Consider the following 19,664-nt stretch of genomic DNA (forward strand, 5'->3'; position numbering starts at 1 on the left):
AAACCATATTAAACAATAAAATATCCAAATGCCCAAGGTTTCTCTCCTGCCCTCTAGCTTTCAGAAAAAATAATGGCCTGAATGGAACAGATTCAGCACCAAAGGGTTTCCCCACATATCTCTTTATATAGCCTATCAGCAGAAGCTTGTAATAATAATAATAAATAATAATAATAATAATAATAATAATAATAATAATAATAATAATAATTTATTTATTTGTTACCTACCTCTCCCTCCGGATCGAGGCGGGGTACAACACAAATGCAAACGCTATAAAATACATATAATTAAAACATTAAAAACTAATACATCATTAAAAGCAGCACATTATTAAAAGGCATTTTAAAATTCAACTGGGTAGGCCTGCCGGAAGAGATCAGTCTTTATCAGTCTTTATTTCTTAAAATCCGGAAGACTGTTAAGTTGACAAATCTCTCCCGGTAGGTTATTCCATAATCTGGGAGCGGCAGAGGAAAAAGTCCTCTGGGTACTAGTTGTCAGCCTTGTTTTTGTTGAATGGAGTAAATTCTTCACAGAGGACCTGAGTGTGCAGGGCAGATTGTACAGGAGAAGGCCATCCCGCAGGTAGCCTGGACCCAAACCATGTAGGGCTTTAAAGGTAATAACCAAGACTTTATACTTTGCCCGGAAACTAATTGGCAGCCAGTGAATAGATTTTAAAACTGGTGTAATGTGGTCACCCCTAGGTGTACCAGTGACCAGCCTGGCTGCCATATTTTGAACTAGTTAAAGTTTCCAGACTAGGCACACAGGTAGCCCTATGTAGAACGCATTGCAGAAGTTGAGCCTCGAAGTTACCAGCGTGTGCACTACCGTCTTTAGGTCTTCCGACTCTAGGAAGGGGTGCAGCTGACGTATCGGCCGAAGCTGATAGTAGGCACTCCTGGCCATAGCATCTATCTGGGCTGTCATTTGGAGCCATTTAGCTCTTAGCCAAATGGCAAACTGCCCAAGTAAACCTCCAGTGCTGATATGCTTGGGACATTCTTAAATACTGCATTCAAGCAAAGACCCGCATGTTCCATACTGACTGTCCCAAGCTACAGGTTGTTATTTCTTCCAAGATTAACAGAAGTTGTACTTTAAAATAAAACACAAGCACAAGCACACACACACACATCAATTAATTCTTTCAGAGACTTTGTTCATACAAAACACAAGCACACACACACAGCAATTCTTTCAGAGACTTGTCAGCTACATCTAAGACAGGGATAACCATGCTGGTACCTTCTAGATGTTTTGGACTACACCTCCCATAAGCCACAGTCAGCCTGGCCAATGCTCAGGTAATATGGGACTTGTAGACCAAAGCATCTGGGGGAGACCAGGTTATCTACCCTAAGAAGACATCCAGTTCATAGCTTTCCTATCCCCCTCCCCTCCCCAGTTAAACACTACAGTTAATTTTATTTTGTTATTTATGTATTTATTTACAACATTTTTATCCTGCCCTTTAGCAGAAAAAGGCTCCCCAGGTGGCTTACAGTCCCTACCTGCAGGCTTACAATCTAAATGGTAGTCCCTGCCTGCAGGCTTACAGTCTAAATGACAGTCCCTGCCTGCAGGCTTACAATCTAAATGTCATGACACAAAAGGAAAAGAAATTGAGAGGGAGGAGGAAAGAAGCAAATTCAGGCACTAGATTCTTAGCTGCAGAGTTCAGCAGGTGGACACAGTGGAAGGGCTGCTTGCTCTCCCTCTGATGTCCTCAGCAGTGATGGTAGCAAGTTGAGGGGTGCTCTTAGCTGGAGAGGTGCCTGACTGCTTCTTCTTACCCTTCTGATGGCCTCAGCAGCAACAGGTGATAGCAGGAGGAAGGAGTGCTCTTGATGTTTACCTGCCAGGTAGCATTGGGTAGGGCTGTCTATGAATCTTAATAAATATAAGGTCATTTGGTATCTAGCCATGTAAATACAGAAGGGCACACAGGAAGCTGCCATGTAACGAATTAGACTATAGTTCTACCTAGCTCTGTGCTGTCTGTCATGGTGGCTTTGCATGACCCTTTCCCAGCCCTACCTGGAGATGCTGGAAATTGAAACTGGAGCCATCTGCATGCATGGCATGTGCTCTCCCACCAAGCTACAATCCCTCCCCCAGGACCTTTGTGAAATGTTATAACCTCCCACCTCAAGCACTTCATGGAGCTTAAGTTTCACACTGAAAACAATGACAAGACTTAAAGACAAACAAATTTATTACGGCTTTATAAAATCAACAAATGTGTTAGTCTTTTAGAGAAGATTCTTTGTTGGTTTTGCTGCAACAGAGTAACCCCTCTGTGCAAGGTATTGCAGTCTAACCTGGGAGAGAATTCCAGTGAGCACAGTGGGCTTTACTTCTGAGTAGATGTGCATAGGATTGCACTCTTTAGATGCTCTTTGGGTGTTTGACCATGAATTGAAACACTGGAATGCGAACATGAGCATAACATAACGCAGGTCCAGCAATTTGTTGAATATAAAAGGCGGCGTGCCTATATCGCCTATGGATTATAAACAATCCCTGTATGTGTGTGCGTTCATGTTGAATAGCAGCAGCCCAGATTGAAAATAATAAATGAGCTTGGATATTTACATGTAAATAAATAGGATAATATCCCAGAGAAGTGAAACATGCAACTGTCAATAGGTGTCTTAAAGGTGCAGGGAAGAAGAAGAGAGCAAGGAGGCGGGGTGTATGTGAACTTTTATTGCGATTAGCAAAGATCCACTTAATTAATTTGATCTGGATGCATATGGAAATTTATTCTGAAGGGTTCCTCCCACCCAGCCATTAGGGCAATACCCCAGAGAGCGTGGAAATCATCTCTCTCTTTTCAAAGAAACGGGAGAGAGAGCTTTTGTTGTGATCAACAAAGACGATCCAGGGGATTCTCTTGTACGTACCTCGGCTTTGTTTCAGGACTGGACCAGGCGTTGCTCGGTGGAGGAGGCGTCCATGAGTAGATTTCCGGGTGTGCCGGTGGCTTAAGTCCCGGCACCTGCAGTTGTGCTCGGCGTGGGACGCTGCTGCTGCTGCCGCCTCCGCCTCCTCTTTTTCTCTCCCTTTCCGTGCCAGCGCCTTCCTGAGGGTGTAAAAGCAGCCGCCAAGAGGACTAGCGGCATGACTTGAGCTGAGCCAGTGCCCGGATCTGCCAGCTCGCACATCCTGGAGTGGAGAGACGCTACTTAAAACTGAAGCCTTCCGAGTGGTAAGAAGCTTTATTATTGTTCATCATTATTCGTTTTATCCTCGTCGGGCTGTTTCTGTTGCTTTAAAACGGATCGGAGGTTTTTTTTCCCCCTTCCCCTCTCCACGTCCCGTTAGCCCTTTCCTTTGCCCGTATTTTACTTTGGGGTTTTTATTCTGTTTTAAACTTAGGGTTTTTATATTGCATTCTACTAAGGCGTTGAATTTTTTAGTTTTAAAACTTAGCTTTGGCTAATGGGAAGTATAGAAATGTGCATATGAGAGGGAGAAGGGGGGGGGGGTAACTAAATAATTTCTCCTGGAGAGAGAATCAGCTGTTCTTCCTTATACACCTTCCATCCCATCCCACAACTTTCAGGGTCTTCATAAAGTACTTGCTTCTAAAACTAGGATGGTGCAAGTGATGAAGAAGAAGAGGTGTTGGGAGCTGTCCCCCTGTCAACAACATAATTTATTTATTTAAATTATTATTATTTATTACATGTATATACCGCCCCATAGTGGAAGCTCTCTGGGCAATTTACAAAAGTTTAAAACAGTGATCATTAAAATATATATATACAAAATTTAAAACATAAAAAGCATAAAATACAAACAAAAACAGACCCTAAATTACACTTGAACCTAAGAAGAGCCCTGCTGGATCAGACCGAGGGTCCATCTAGTCCAGCACTCTGTCCACACAGTGGCCAACCAGCCATTGGCCAGGGACCAATAAAGCAGGACATGGTGCAACAGCACCCTCCCACCCATGTTCCCCAGCAACTGGTGCACATAGGCTTCATGCCTTGGATACTGGAGGTAGCACATAACCATCAGGACTCGAAGCCATTGATGGCCTCCTCAAGGAATTTTTCTAATCCCTCTTTAAAGCCATCCAAATTGGTGGCCACCACGATGTCTTGCGGCAGCGAATTCCATAGTTTCACTATGCGCTGTGTGAAGTACTGCCTTTTATCTGTCCTGAGTTTCTCACCGTTCAGTTTCATGGGATGACCCCATTGGGTTTTAGTATTATGGGAAAGTGAGAAAAATGCCTCCCTATCCACGTTCTCCATCCCGTGCATAATTGCGTACACCTCTATCATGTCTCCCCTTAGCCTCCTTTTTTTCAAGCTACACAATCCCAGCTGTAGTAACCTGTCCTTCCTCCACCACAGACTTTTGGGTGGCATATATGGCTCTTTCCCCGCCTCTATTTTATTATTTCAACAACAGTACTGTGGAGTGGGGATTTGAAGCCCTGTGCTTCAGTCTTAGTCCAGTATCCAAACCGACCTTTGCCCAACCACTTGGCACCCTCCACATGGACTACTACTTCCACCATCCCCAGCCATGGGAGTCATAGTCCAACACGTCTGGAGTGTGCCATGTTAGGAAAGGCTGCTCTAACTGCTATACAGTACTGTCTCAAAACAATATCAACTGCCCCACTTGGGAAAATATTGCTATCTTGGGTTTGTAGTAACGAAAACTTGGGGGTTCTTTTGTTTTCCTGATTTTCCTTTTGTTTACTGAAGGCTTTCTATAGAATGCATAATAATTCCTCAAGTCACCTTTGGAGTTTCACCAATAAGGAAGTAAAAGTATACTGGGACTGATGGAGGGGGGGGGAGAGATCTAAAAAGGCTGATTAATGATTGCTAATGTCAACAGAATTGTAAACTAGCCAAGGTTCTTGAAAAGAGCAGGATAGGATCCGAGAAGGGCTATTTCTAAAAGCAGTTCCTGGTTGCCAAAGAACTCACAGTATGTGTTTCAACTGATTGTAATTATCTGTGCATTTGTTTTTACCTGAAAAGCCAGGGGGAGCCAGTTTATTCTCCTTCAGCATTTTACACTCTTAAAACTCATCTTGTCAAAAAGTTAATTCAGAACTGCGACTATAAATGCAGTGTTTGCTTTTATCATGCAGGCTTTTTTGGCTTTTAAAAGGGCCGTTTTGCTTTATTGGCAAACAGGATGGAGTCCAAGAGCAAATCAAGTATGCTTAATTCCCATATAAATAGATAGACTTGAATACGCTTAGCAGCAGTGCAGGCCTGCACGCATCTACTCAGAAGTAAGCTCCATTTAGTTCAATGGGTTTTATTCCCAGGTAAATGTGTGTACAGGATTTTAAACTAACTTTCTCAGCTGCATTTGTTGAAGGCCCAGAATTAGGCATCAGCCTGCCTCCCCATAGTAGCTTCTCCCCCCCACCCATAGAGCCCCATCCCCTCTCTTTGACTTTCTTGTTAACCTAGCTGCTTCTCCAAGTGACTGGCTCAAATGGGCAGGATGGCAGATAGAAAAAGCTGTTGTGAGGAGCTTGGCTTGAGTTGCTAGAATCACCCTGAGTTCTGTGCTTCTGGAAATGAAGGTGTGCAGAGCAGGCTGTAAGCACAGGGAGGCTCCCCTGACCTCTACAGCAATTCTCATACTTGTCCACCCATCTGCTACCCACCTGGGAATGTAGGAAGCTGCCTTATACTGAGCCAAGTCCGTCAATCCATCTAGCTCAGTATTGTTGACGCTGATTGGCAGCAGCTGCACAGGGGTTCAGGTGGGGAGTTTTTCCCAGCCTTACCTTGAAATGCTGCAGAATGAACCTGGGGACCTTTGGCGTGTAGGCTATGGGCTCTGCCATTGAGTTGCAGCTCTTCTGCTGAAACCATCCATCCTAGGAGGACTGACTGGTCTAGCAGGGGATGGAAGTTTGGAGCAGGGAGAGACTGTTCGTTCTTTGGCTGCAGGATGTCCCAGGTTCCAGCCCTCACGTCTCCACTTAAAAAGGATCAGGTATTAAGTGATGGGAAATCACTTACTGAGACCCTGGAGAGCTGCCCAATGAGGGGTGGTGGTGAGTGTGTGTGTGTGAGAGAGAGATTGGAAGAGGGTGGTGTGTTAGTGTGTGCATGTGAATTGTCTTGCAAATGAACATATTTATTTGTTAATTATTTTATTATATGTCTATCCCACCACTTTTCCTGCAAGGAACCTAAGGCAGCTGATGTGTTCCTCCTTCTCTCTGTTTTATCCTCACAACAGCCCTGTGGGGTAGTTTAGACCGAGAGTCAGTGACTGGCTCCAAGATACCCAGTGAGCTTTATAGCTGAATGGGGACTAGAACCTGGATCTCCAGAACTCTAACTGCTACACTACACTGGCTGTAACATATGACCCTGTTAGATGTATGCTTCACAGATCATGGATATTTTTGTATTTGTCTATGATACTTGGGTATGTACATGAAATAGGGAGTGCGTGTGTATGTAATTCTAGTGTGTCTATAGGGGTGGGGGAATTGCTGGTCTCTTATGCACAGTAACCTAAAGCCAACCCTGATCCATCATGGGCAAAGTGTGTATGATGACTGAGAAACAGGCATAGCCCTCGATCAAGCAAGTATGTCCTCTTGCCATCAGCAGCTACACATGCTACTGAGTAGGACACCCCCAACTTCCCTGTTTGTCTTCATACTGATGTATTTGCTATTAATGTTAGTGATTTCGATCAGTTAAGGGTTTGTTAGCTAAATGTGGGTATCTTTCTGATCATTTTTCATGAAAACTGTGTTTTCCTGTATTGAGGGCACCTTTCTGCAACATACCTTCCAGATGTTTTGGATGACAGCACTCATATTCATTGACCATTGGCCATGCTGGCTGGAACTGATGGGAGTTGTAGTCTCCTCCTATCCCAAAAAATAACCCCATCATGTTGGGAAGGTTGCTGTAGGGGAGCTGAGTTGCAGTGCCTCTCTTGGCTTGCTAATATGGATTTAATATGAAATGTGATATATTTATGATGCTATATGTATGTTTATTCGTATACGTATTGATGTGTTTCCTTTTCTTGTGACCCACTTTGAGTGTAATTTGGAAAAGCATCATGCAAAAATCATCATCATCAAAATTTCATTCAATTCTATGATTTGGGACATGGAGAGAGCTGTCCAGCTACTAGAAGGAATTGACAAAATAGTGGCTAAACCAGCCTTCTCCAACCTTCCCCCTCCAGGCCTGTTGGACTGCAACCCCCATCATTCCCAGCTAGCATGGCCGTTGTTTAGCATCATGATAACAAAAGCCACATGGGCAATTTGGACGGGGAGGGAGAAGCCTTTGTCCATGAATCGAGGGATATATATACACATACATACTGTAATAAGTATTCTTCTTAAACATGATGGCATGGTGACTAGCCTTTCTGGTGACATTCCTGTGCTGTTATTTTAAATAATAATTATTTATTTTAGCTTTCTTTCCCTCCCACTCCAAATAAACTTGTCAGAGAGGTTCTTGAAAGTGATACATCTCATTAAATTATAATCTGGAGCTGATCGCAAACCCATATCAGTTTTACCTTTCCAGTTCAGGGTAAATTGAGAAGCTGTTGCAAAGCAAAAGCCTCACATTTGTGGTGCTGGAAGCTCCAGCAGTTTTATTATACTGTCACAGTACCTTGTTTCTCAACTATCATTCATTTCATATTTACTTCTTTTTATAAAACCGTTTTCTATCCAGCCCTTTAGCTTTCACGGAAGCTTACATCAGAGATGGGCAGAAAATAGATCAGGATCTTCCGGTAGATCTCTGGATGATTTGCAGAAGGTTGTCAAGGGTTTGACTCCTGATTATCTAACAGAGCGGCAACTAAAAATGTCTGCATGCTTGGAGGAGGGAAACCAGGAGTGGGTTTGTGTGTGAAAGGTTGGTACGGATCACAAAGTCCTGTGGTGATCATGTGCACAGAAGCACCCTATTCTTTAATTCTTTGTGTATGATGACCAGCACCACCGTTTTGCACCTGGTGCGGGTCAACACCAAACCAGATCCTTCAAGGCTGCTCACCTCTGGCTTATATCATCATGATGCATGATATGATCAAAACAAGAGAGGAAGTGGGAGAGTTGATCCCCTTGGACCTCTCAGCAGCTTTCAATACCATCAACCATGGTATTCTTCTGGATAGGTTGTCTGGGCTGGGAGTTGGAGGCACTGTGTTGCAGTGGTTCCACTCCCACACTAGAGACATCCAAGAGGCAGCTGGACAACCACCTGTCAGGTATGCTTTAGGGTAGATTCCTGCATTGAGCAGGGGGTTGGACTCGATGGCCTTCAAGGCCCCTTCCAACTCTACTATTCTATGATTCTACTTGGATGGCCGATTCCAGAAGGTGGTACTGGGAGATTATTACCATTGTCTATGTTCTCCTGCGCAATTTGTTCTGGAGGGTAGATGCTTTTTCAAGAGTCTAGAAGAGAAAAGAGTTCATTGATACTCTGGGTACCAAAGTCCAAGTAGAATCTGTTAACTTGTTAGCCACGGCGCATTAAATTGCCCACAGGAGATTTTGATGCCAGCTGTTTCCTGATGGGACAATACTGCAGATGAGGCATTTATGAGTTCATAAGAGAAATTTATGTCGGTGCAGAAATGTCTGACCTTTGATTCTGGGTATTTATGCTGATGTGAATGTATCTCATTTGGGCTACCAAAGGCTTTCACTTTCACCCGTTTCTAAGTTTCGCTGAACAAATACCAAATGTACGGCAACTCTTCTAACGCCTAGGATTTCCGCATGTTTTCTAAGCGACTATCATAGAGGATTTCTTAGGGGTGGTTTATTTTCTTTAGGCAAGTTAAAACATGCCATTTCATGACAATAACAAAAGGCTGAACTGGATTAATTCTCCAAGCTTGGAAACGAGATGTAATTGGGAAAAGAAGAATCGTGCCGTTTGCTGACTGAGGCCCATAATGGGGCTGTTTACACAACATGTTAACCCACACTCAGTGGTTGAGTGTGGGTTATTTTGAACCAGGCTTGTTTGTTGAATCGTGTTGTTTGAACACAGCCAGGGTGGCTTGTTAACCATGCAGTGGTAGAAATTCAGGATAGACAAAGTGAAGTGCTTTTTCAGACAATCTGTTATAAATTTTATGAACTTCACTGCCACAAGAAGAGATCGATGGCTGCTGTCACCGGGCCAAAATAGACCCAAAGCTGTTCACGGAATGAGCAAATGTGTGAATGGCTTAAAAAAAATGAAGGTGTGAGGGTCCAATCATGACCACAACAGGGTTTGGGATGGGCGAAGGACCAGAGTCTCTGCCTGACCACTGCTAATGAGGCTACTCAACTAGATGGACTTTTGTTCAGTTCAAGCAAGGCTCTTCTTACATGCCTATAAAGGAAGAGTTTGTTTTATTCTTTCTTAATTCTTAGTAAACAGTTTCGTTTGGGGACCTATCCTCCCAGTTAATTAATTATCCTTTAAAACTGCCTAATAACCAATGTTAAATAATTTGTACCATGTGTTTACAGTGTTGGATTGTGTAGCATTTTCCTTCTTCCTTTTTAAAAAAGCACATGTAATCTATTATTCCTTGCATGTATGGTTTCTGTATTATGTTAATATTTAAGTTTTTATATTTGCAATTTAAAAAAAATCATTTTGTGTTAAGAAAATTGAAAGTTTTAAACCTGCATGCATTTGTGTGAGGTTGCAAGATGAAACAATTGAATTATAATTCAGTAGGAGGCTCAACTCTTATCTCTGGTGGGTTGAATGGGGACAAAGAGTTTTCTTTTTCTTTTTATCATCACACTACATGTGTTCAGCAGCTTAGCGAGGCAAGGGTTTCTCTTATCATCCAAGAACTGTTTTGCGAATGGCAACTGTTGATATAGTAATTATCATGGTCTGTAATTCTGGCATTTCATTTCCCTCTGACCTCAATGTTTACAATTCCCTTTTCCCCACCAATCATGCAATATACCTGTGGCTTAGGAGAACACCTCATGCATCTGATAAAGTGGACTCCAGTCCATCAACCCTTATACCATTATAAATGCTCAAGCATTTAAGGTACCACAAGACTTTTTGTTTTAGTTTTGGGGCTGCAGCAGACTAACACAGCTGACCCCCTGGATTTATCTATTTTATTTGCAAGTTTTCTTCCAGCAGGCAACAATTGTTTTGAGCTTACAGATTTGGAAATGAGAAGGTTAACGGATCCAGAAGGACTGTGTTAAACTTCCTTGATAGTCAGTGGCAAAGTACGCCAACCGCAACCTTGTTGTTTGACAAATTACAAGTCAATGACCCACGTCATTAGGAAAGAGCTCTTGTGGAAGTGAAAGCCATTTTGACAAAAGGCATACCTTTCTCTCTCTCTACCTCCCATCCTCCCCACAGGCAGCTAAGGAGGAAGTTGTAAGATCTATGTGTCAGAAACACTATAGAGACCGCAAGTGGTTTTTTTTTTTTACAGTGGGACCATAAAAGAGCCAGAAGACTAGCTTTGAGCTCTGAAATGTGCCTTTTGGGGGCTGACTTGCTGAAGCTGTGATGTGGGGCAGTGACAATTTGCTGTTGGGGGGTGTTTTAAACTATCTGTCTCTACCTATGCTCAGCCTGTATTTTTTTTTAACAAATTAACTCAAATCTATTATTTATTTATATAGCACCATCAGTGTACATGGTGCTGTACAGAGTAAAACAATAAAATAGCAAAACCCTGCCTCATAGGCTTACCTTCTAATAAAATCATTATAAAACAATAAGAAAGGGAAGGGATAGTTCCAAAGGAAAGAAACTTTGGGAAACTCCATACCCATCTCCGCATTTGGCGTAGTCAATATATTTTATTTATTTATTACATTTATACCCTGCCTTTTTTCCTCCAAGGAACCCAAGGCGGCATACATAATCCTCCTTGTTATCTCCATTTTATCCTCACAACAACAGCCCTGTGAGGTGGGTTGGGCTGAGAGTCTGTGACTGGCCCAAAGTCACCCAATGGGTTTCCATGGCCAAGTGGGGACTAGAACCCAGATCTCCCGACTCCCAGTCCAACACTTTATCCACTACACCATACTGTCTAAAAAAATCCTTCCCCTCTTCGTTTCATGGATTGTGAGGTGCCTTTTGTTCAGTTGACCATTCATGGACAGAATCAGATTTTTTTGGGGAGGGTCAGATTAATAGAAAACAGAATTCATTTGATTCCATGGAAGATTTCTCCAACGTCCGTAGGGACAGGGCCTCACGCCTATGGAATTTTCTCCCTTCCTTTGGAAATGTTTACAAAAAAGTTAAAAACATGTTTATTTAAGTCTGCTTTTTATACATTGCTGGAGTTAATTAATTGTTTCTCCTCAGGTTGTGGTTTTAATTAGATGGTTATTGTGAGGGATTCCAAGCCCTCTCAGTGAGGCAACAGAGACTGTGCAATCCACAAACTCTTTTTCCCCCCTAGTAAATAGCAGCTCTTCACACCTCTAAAGTCCACAAAGGCTGGGCATTGCCCTCTGGGCCTAATTAGCTAAAAAGGACTTTTGTTAAGGGATCTACTAAAATAGGGTGACCATATGAAAAGGAGGACATGGCTCCTATATCTTTAACAGTTGCATAGAAAAGGGAATTTCAGCAGGTGTCATCTGTATATACGGAGAACCTGGTGAAATTCCCTCTTTATCACCACAGTTAAAGCTGCAGGTGCCCTGCCCTCTTTTGAATCTGCTCACTCTAGTATAGCTCCTGCAGCTTTAACTGTTGTGATGAAGAGGGAATTTCACCAGGTTCTCCATATATACAAATGACACCTGCTGAAATTCCCTTTTCAATATAACTGTTAAAGATGCAGGAGCCCTGTCCTCCTTTTCATATGGTCACCCTAACTAAAAGCAGGGCAGTTGCCTTTTCACAAATGGATGGGATTCCCACTGTGCATGTCAAGGCTTTTTCTGGCAGGATCCTCCCAACCCAACTTCTGATGGGTGGCCAATCTGGCAGAAGGCCCCCCACCTCCTTCTTCTCAGCTCTGCCTGCTCAACTCAACAGCAGGCTCTGTTATCTGTCAATTCCGGTGCTATCTCCCACTCCGACAAAGGCTGGTTCCCATGGTGATGGGAGAAGGGCATGTTTGAACCTGGCCTTCCTGTTCAATAAGCCCCTGGGAAGGTTCTTTGCTGACTCCAGGAAGAGTCTTGGGGAATTTCCTCCCCGGTTGCTGTCTTGGCTGGGCTTCTTCTAGCTCCACTTCTAAATCAAGCTAGGGACTCTGGGCCCAATCCTGACAGTTACCTTTTTTATGGTCATTGATATTAATTAAACGTTGGGCACCATGTTGGGAAAGCCGTGGCTCAGTAGCAGAGCACAAGGTGCTCTGAAATCTTGCCCGAGATCATCCTATGTAAATGAGTGTGGATTGACAGCCACTATATTCTGTAACGGATTCGCCATCGTGCATTTAATGTTAAAATTGATTCAGGATGAACCTCGACCCAGTAAAGAACTGTATTAAAAGTAAATTTTCACATATCTTTCCTAGAGAGGCAAGGATTTGGATCCATCATGTCTTTTCACTACAATGAAGCCTTTGAAAACCCAGATTATTACTCCTCTGAAACTCTGGTCATTGACAGAACGTAAGTCTGAAATATAGACGCATCAATTGGCAGCTGCTGTTGTTGACTTAGCTTAGAGAATAATTGTGCATATTCCTAGAATAACCCTAGCTCACCATTCTCTTATTTATTGCAAATGGGACATGCAAAATAAAACATTGGGCTATATCCTTATGTCCTAGTAGGAGTCTCCTATTTGGGGAGCCAGCCATATACTCTTCCAGCAGCCTGTTCTATCTCCCCCTTTTCTATTTGGAGTCACCTTCCTCACCACTGATGGTCATCCTCCATTGGCTAGTGGGCATGCTTAATTTTCATTGGACTAGGTTTGGTTTTTTGGGAGAGGGAAGATGTTGCATCCTTAGGCTTAAAAATATCTTTTAGTCATCACTTGCCTCACGTCAGAGGTTGGGAGGACCCAAAGAAGGACAAGCGCTCATTGGTTTTGCATGCAGAAGGTTCCAAGTTCACACACACACACACACACACACACACACACACACACACCGTGTCTCCAGCTAGGGCTTCTGTCTGAAACCCTGGAGAGAAGAGTGTAGGTGGAAACTGAGCTAGATGGATCAGTAGTCTGACCCAGTGGAGTTCGGTGGCTCCATGGTCAGTAGAGTGGTGAATTCCACCTGTATTCCAGGACATCAACATCTATTTCTGTCATGCATATTCAAAATAAGTTATAAAACCTTTCCTGATTTCTTTTAAGCTCAGGCATTTCAAATGGCTGTTTCTATTTTATTTATTTATTTATTTATTTATTTATTTTATTTATTACATTTTTATACCGCCCAATAGCCGAAGCTCTCTGGGCGGTTCACAAAAATTAAAACCATCATAAAAACAACCAACAAGTTAAAAATACAAATACAAAATATTTTGTTTCTTTCTTGGTAACCGTTGTCTTTCCCCACACAGAAGGCCGTCTCAAAGCACGTTTTTCCATCATAACCCTTACGATTCCTACGAAGATTACAATGTGGAAGGAAGACGAGGGCAGAATCCGTCGCTGCTGTTACCTATGCACTCAATGCGAGTACAGTCTGACGCCGAATACAGCCCGAGAGATTTTGCATTCGACATGCCCAATTCAAGCCCATACGGAAATGCACATAGTATGTAATTGCATGCTATGAATTGGAATAAAGGAGATCGTATATATAAAATCCAATGGTGTCATTCCGCAAACTTATGACATTTGCACAACCGCAGTTCTGCAAACTTAACTTTAGTTGGATTCTCCTCTTGTGTATAGTTTGGGGCCTAGGGCTCATCTACACCAAGCAGGATATTCCACTATGAAAGTGCTATGAAAGCAGTATATAAAAGGCAGGAGCCACACTACTGGTGTATAGAGGTATTGAAGTGCACTGACAACTGTTGGGCCCCATGACACAGACCATATACTGCTTTCATACCACTTTCATAGTGTAATATCCTGCTTGGTGTAGATGTGTCATGGGCCCCAACAGTTGTCAGTGCACTTCAGTACCACTATAAAGCAGTCGTGTGGCTCCTGCTTTTTATATACCACTTTCATAGTGGAATATCCTGCTTGGTGTAGATGGGCCCAATGTTTTTATTTTCTTGGTCATATTAAGTATATTTGTGTTAAGGATTCTTTTGGATACTGGACAGTTGACTGAGGCCATAGCTAGGCCTAAGGTTCATCCCAGGATCATCCTGGGTTCGTCCCTGCCTGAGCACTGGATGCCCTGTGTGGCACTTAGATGAACAGGTTTGACCCCAGGACAATCCTGGGATAAACCTTAGGTCTAGCTATGGCCTGACTGTTTTATGTTAGATGATGTATACTTTTACGAGCACTGTTCTAAATTCCAAGCCAAGCCAAGCCAAGCCAAGCCAAGCATTAATAATTAATAATTAATAATAATTTATTTCTTACCCGCCTCTCCCTTTGGATCAAGGCGGGGAACAACATTAGTGCAGGAATCAACACATTTTTAAAAAAATCTTGATTTTACATTAATATTACAGGTCATTCAGTTAAACTCTATTCCATGCAAAATAAATAAATATAAAATCCCCTGTCTATAGAATACTAGTATGGGAAGGCAAAAGGTTCATTTTCTGTATGTATCGATTACAGGAAGGGACGTGAGTTAGTTCTGTACTCTTCTTTTACCTTCAACAGTTAATCCTTCATTTGAGTATGAACCGGAATTTGCACAGACACTGCCTACTGCTGGGAATGCTTTGAATGATCATTATGCACGCAGACCTTCTGACGTGGGTGATGGAGGTAAGGTTGTTGGGGAAACAATACCTAATGTCACTATTGAAATATAAGTTTTGGTCTAAAAAACACTCCCTATTCAGTGGAACAGGCTTCACAGTGATCCGGATGAAAACATCTTAGAAGAATCCCATGGTTTCCACCTCTCAGACCACATATGGGAGAGCGCTCCACAGGGTGGGTGCCACCACTGAGAAGGCCCTGTTATGTGCTGCTACTTGACAACGCGCTGTTGATCATGGGATGATCCATAATGGAAGATCTCAGTTTCCAGATCTTGAAATGTCTCCAAAAGCAGTTTGCAATAGGGTTGCTCAAAGAAAAATAAATAAATTAATTTCATTGGGCACGTCCCAGTGCATCTGCGTGCTTCAAGTAGCTCTTTGGATCTCATCTGTAGCATTTTGGGAGTAACCGATTGCATGGCCATGAAAAGTATCACTTTATGAAATTCAAATGCAAAATTAAATGAGAGTTCTTGGTTTTAGGGAACCGTATTTATTTAACGATATTTTTGAATCGTTTGCCTTAGCATTTCTAAGTGCTGTACGAAAATACAGTATAAGTTCATAATTAAATACTGCATATTACTGTATGTAAAAGTCAACATTACTTTCCTGGTACATTTTGAAGCTCACATTTCAAAAATTCTTTGGGCATGACGTTTAGACCTCTTAGATATGGTTCAATCGCCTGGCTTGTTCATTCATTATTGTTTCACTTAACAGGAAAATCTATTTTCCTCCATGAAACGTTGGAGCATATATTGCATTAGCTCTAATCATCCCAGCTAGGCTTTCACTGTTCAATATAATAGTGTAGAAGCCTGCATTGGGGGAGGTAAGGTGTAATTCACTCAGTTGGCTGGCTGTGAATAAAGAGACCCATTTAGCTCATCTATATATTTATTCACTTTTTAAACTGCAACCCTATCCCCACTTAGCTGAGAGTAAAACCCATTGACCACAGCGGGACTTAGGTCTGAGTACATATGCACAGGATTGCACTGTAAGATTATTAAAAGGAGCATTTGTTAATTCTTCAGTTAACTTCATCCAGAGACATAACAAGCAAGATGTTGATATGGTCTTCATGACACCTTCCAGTCAACTTCGATTAGACCCAGGATATAATGAGGAGAGGAAAAAAGAAGGTAAAGTATTCTATTCTCCTTTTGGTTAAGATGTTTTGCTTTTTATTTATTTATTTATTTATTTATTTATTTATTGTTTTCTCTCTCTTCCCTGTCACATCTCTGTAAACTACTCAGAAAGCTTCAGCTACAGAGTGGTATAAAAATATAATAAATGTAATCTCTCACGGAAGGAATTTTAGAGACTTGGCATCATTGTCGTTATAATTTAGTAATAGAATAAGGGGTTGGACACAGATTTAGGCATACTTAAGAATTAAACAATTAAAATCAGTTGGGACTTTCATTATTCATGATATAAGCCCCATTGATTTATTGATTTATTATTTATTTATTGCATTTCTATACCGCCCAATAGCCGAAGCTCTCTGGGTGGTTCACAAAAATTAAAACCATTCAAAGTATAAAACAACAGTATAAAACCATGATATAAAATACAATATAAAAGCACAACCAGGATAAAATCTGCAGAAGTGCAGAAATACAAATTTAAAATACAAATTTAAAACAGCCAAGTTAAAATTAATTTATAGACAGTTAAAATGCTGAGAGAATGAAAAGGTCTTCCTTCACCTGGCGTCTAAAAGAATATAGTGTAGGTGCCAAGTGAACCTCCTTAGGGAGCTCATTCCACAGCCAGGGTGCCACAGCAGAGAAGGCCCTCCTCCTGGTAGCCACCTGCCTCAGTTCCTTTGTCAGGGGCTCACAGAGAAGGACCCCTGAGGTACATGAGTGGATTTCAATGGCTCTACCCATTGTCTCCTGTACAGCTTCCTGTTACTGCTGTGTAGTGCATGCACTGGTAACTTCCCAATTAGATTACTGCAATGTACTCTACGTGGGGCTGCCCTTCAAGATGACTCGGAAGTTGCAACTAGTGCAAAATGCAGCTAGATTGCTAACTGGTACATCTCACAGGTACCATATAACACTGGTCTTAAAGGAATTGCACTGGCTGCTTATATGCTTCTGGTCAGAATTCAAGGTCTTGGTAATGACATTTAAAGCCCTAAACGGCTTGGGACCTCGATACTTGAGGGAGCGCCTCTCCCTACATATGCCTGCCCGAGATTTGAGATCTGTTGGAGGAGCCCTCCTCCGTGTCCCACCAACACAAGACATATGCTGTGGTGGGATGCAGGAGAGGGCCTTCTCTGTTGTGGCACCCCGGCTGTGGAATGCCCTCCCCTTGGAGGCCCAACTGGCACGGACACTGATTTCATTTCAGCGCCAAGTTAAGACATGGCTTTTTAACAAAGCTTTTAATGGCTAAATTCACTAAGCCTGTACATAGTTTTAATTGTTTTGATTAGTTTTACTGTTTTTACGTTCTATATTGGTGTTAGCTTATTAATGGTTTAATTTGTTTTTAGCTGTGTATATTTATTGTTTGAATGATTTTATTTGTACGCTGCCCTGAGACCCTTGTGATATAGGGTGGGCTATAAATGTTTTAATAAATAAATAATACTATATATGTTCCTTTCTCTTCCACTCCAGTTGTATATTTCCCCCCAGTTGTATTCTTTACCTGGAAATGCTAGATAATGATTTTGTATTTCATGCTACTACTTGAGTTTTTAAAATTATTTCTTTACTGCAGAAGAAAAATTAATCAGTGATCTTGCAACCATGTCCACCAATGAAAGAATTAAAGCTATTCAGATGATTCCAAAACCCATGAGTGAAAAACGAGAGATCAGGTAACAGGAAAATGTTTGTAGTCTGATGGTTGTTGAGTGGCTTGGAAGCCAATAACTTAATTTTTTAAAAAATACATTATCTTTAAATGTAAGCGTATCTGTTTATTTAATTGTTGCATCTAGCTAGTCAGTCCTTACTGATGTCTTTGTTTAACTGCCCATTTAGAAAAAAAGAAAGTATCTGTAACTTTAATTCATATACAAAATAAGATCTGTCATGCCCCAAGGAAACACTCTGCACATGCCCGGTTGCAGCATTTGCATTATGTCTGAAACACACTTAATTTTAAGTTCCTTTAGAAATACTGTTGATTGTTCTTTTATCTGCTGGTCCTATTATTATTTTTTACTGTTATTTGTGTTTTTATGTATATGTATTTACTATAACAATTGCCCTGGAATCATATTTTTTTTTATGAAGAGCAGTATAAATGTGTGTAATATCTAAATAAAAAATTAGCACACATGCGTTTGTCAGTTTAATATGATTTTTAAAAAGGGAGAAGCAAATTCTCAGGATGCTGAACTTTTTATTTGTAGGTTGAAGAACCCGATGCATTTTGGCTTGTATCTTTTTTTACTGTATGGATTTTAAGTCCCCTGAAGAAGGCCTTGAAAAGATACAGGCCAAAACGCATCGGGCTCTTCAACCTACAAATAAAAAGTTCAGCATCCTGAGAATTCTCTTCTGTCTTTTTTCACCTGATTTGGGTGCTTTTCTCCCCGTGTTCTTGACTCTGTCAGTTTAATATGCCATTCTCATAGAATCATAGAATAGCAGAGTTGGAAGGGGCCTACAAGGCCATCTAGTCCAACCCCCTGCTCAATGCAGGAATCCACCCTAAAGCATCCCTGACCGATGGTTGTCCAGCTGCCTCTTGAATGCCTCTAGTGTGGGAGAGCCCACAACCTCCCTAGGTAACTGATTCCACCGTCGCACTGCTCTAACAGTCAGGAAGTTTTTCCTGATGTCCAGCTGGAATCTGGCTTCCTTTAACTTGAGCCCGTTATTCCGTGTCCTGAATGAAACAGGATGAGACGGGACAGCGGCTAGGACTTTGGAGATTGGAAACTTTTGGAAATATAATGGAAACCCTGAACGTGCCCCCACAAAAAGAAAAAAAATATGCCGTTTTGGATATGCAGCATCCTTGTTTAAAACAAGTCAAACTTTTAAAAAGTTTTTACGGACTAACTGTTACCATCTTCTACTCAACAGGAATAATGCTCTTATGGAAAGAACAAAGAATTCCCACAGCCGTGATGCTCAAATTAACTGTTGCACCCAGTGCTTCTACAACACAGCTTTGGTAAGTGTGGCGCATACCTTCGCTGAGAAAGAAGCATTCAGTGGGGATGTTTTAAGAAGTGGTAATATATTATTATTTCTTTATTAAACAATATTTATGTATTGCTTGATATAACAAAAGCTGTAAGTGGTTTACATAGCAAAGTAAAATTAACATTATTCCATTTTTGTTGCTTTGATTGTTCCTGTTATTTATCTTCGTTGCAATTGCATTTTATAAACCATTGCAATTGCAACAAACAAAGATAAACAACAGAAACAATCAAAACAATAAAAATAGAAAACAATCAAATGGAGCAGCATCATGATCATTAATTAACAAGCCAGGGAAAGCTTGCCTGAACAGGTATGTTTTCAGGAGGCATTTAAACCTCACTACTTTTTCTGCCTCCAGAACTGCACAGGGAAAGGAGTTCCAGAGGGTGGGGGCCACTACAGAGAAGGCCTCACTTTCAAGATGGTCTCATGGTGACAAAGTCAGCTGTATATAAGGAAATATATCTGCTAGGTATTCTGGTCCCAAGTAGCTTAGGTCTTTGTATGTTAATGACAGAACAATTAACACGGTTTAGCAGCGAATAAGCAGCCAATGCAGTTTGTGTGTGTATGTGTTT

The 19,664-nt window shown here is 41.6% G+C and overlaps 1 protein-coding gene across 1 annotated transcript in view; it reads left to right on the plus strand.

Moving 5' to 3' along the window:
* The first annotated feature begins 2,937 nt into the window (after positions 1-2,937).
* TMC5 (transmembrane channel like 5) overlaps positions 2,938-19,664 on the plus strand; it is a 36,502-nt gene continuing 19,775 nt past the window's right edge. Inside the window, exons 1-7 of the mRNA XM_063143509.1 lie at positions 2,938-3,220; positions 12,544-12,640; positions 13,547-13,743; positions 14,784-14,891; positions 15,931-16,038; positions 17,642-17,741; positions 18,961-19,051. Coding sequence (XP_062999579.1) covers positions 12,567-12,640; positions 13,547-13,743; positions 14,784-14,891; positions 15,931-16,038; positions 17,642-17,741; positions 18,961-19,051 — 678 coding nt within the window. The 5' untranslated portion in view covers positions 2,938-3,220; positions 12,544-12,566. The remainder of the gene's footprint in view (positions 3,221-12,543; positions 12,641-13,546; positions 13,744-14,783; positions 14,892-15,930; positions 16,039-17,641; positions 17,742-18,960; positions 19,052-19,664) is intronic.

Source organism: Elgaria multicarinata, chromosome 17 (genome assembly GCF_023053635.1).
Source record: "Elgaria multicarinata webbii isolate HBS135686 ecotype San Diego chromosome 17, rElgMul1.1.pri, whole genome shotgun sequence".
In the NCBI taxonomy this organism is placed as follows: domain Eukaryota; kingdom Metazoa; phylum Chordata; class Lepidosauria; order Squamata; family Anguidae; genus Elgaria; species Elgaria multicarinata.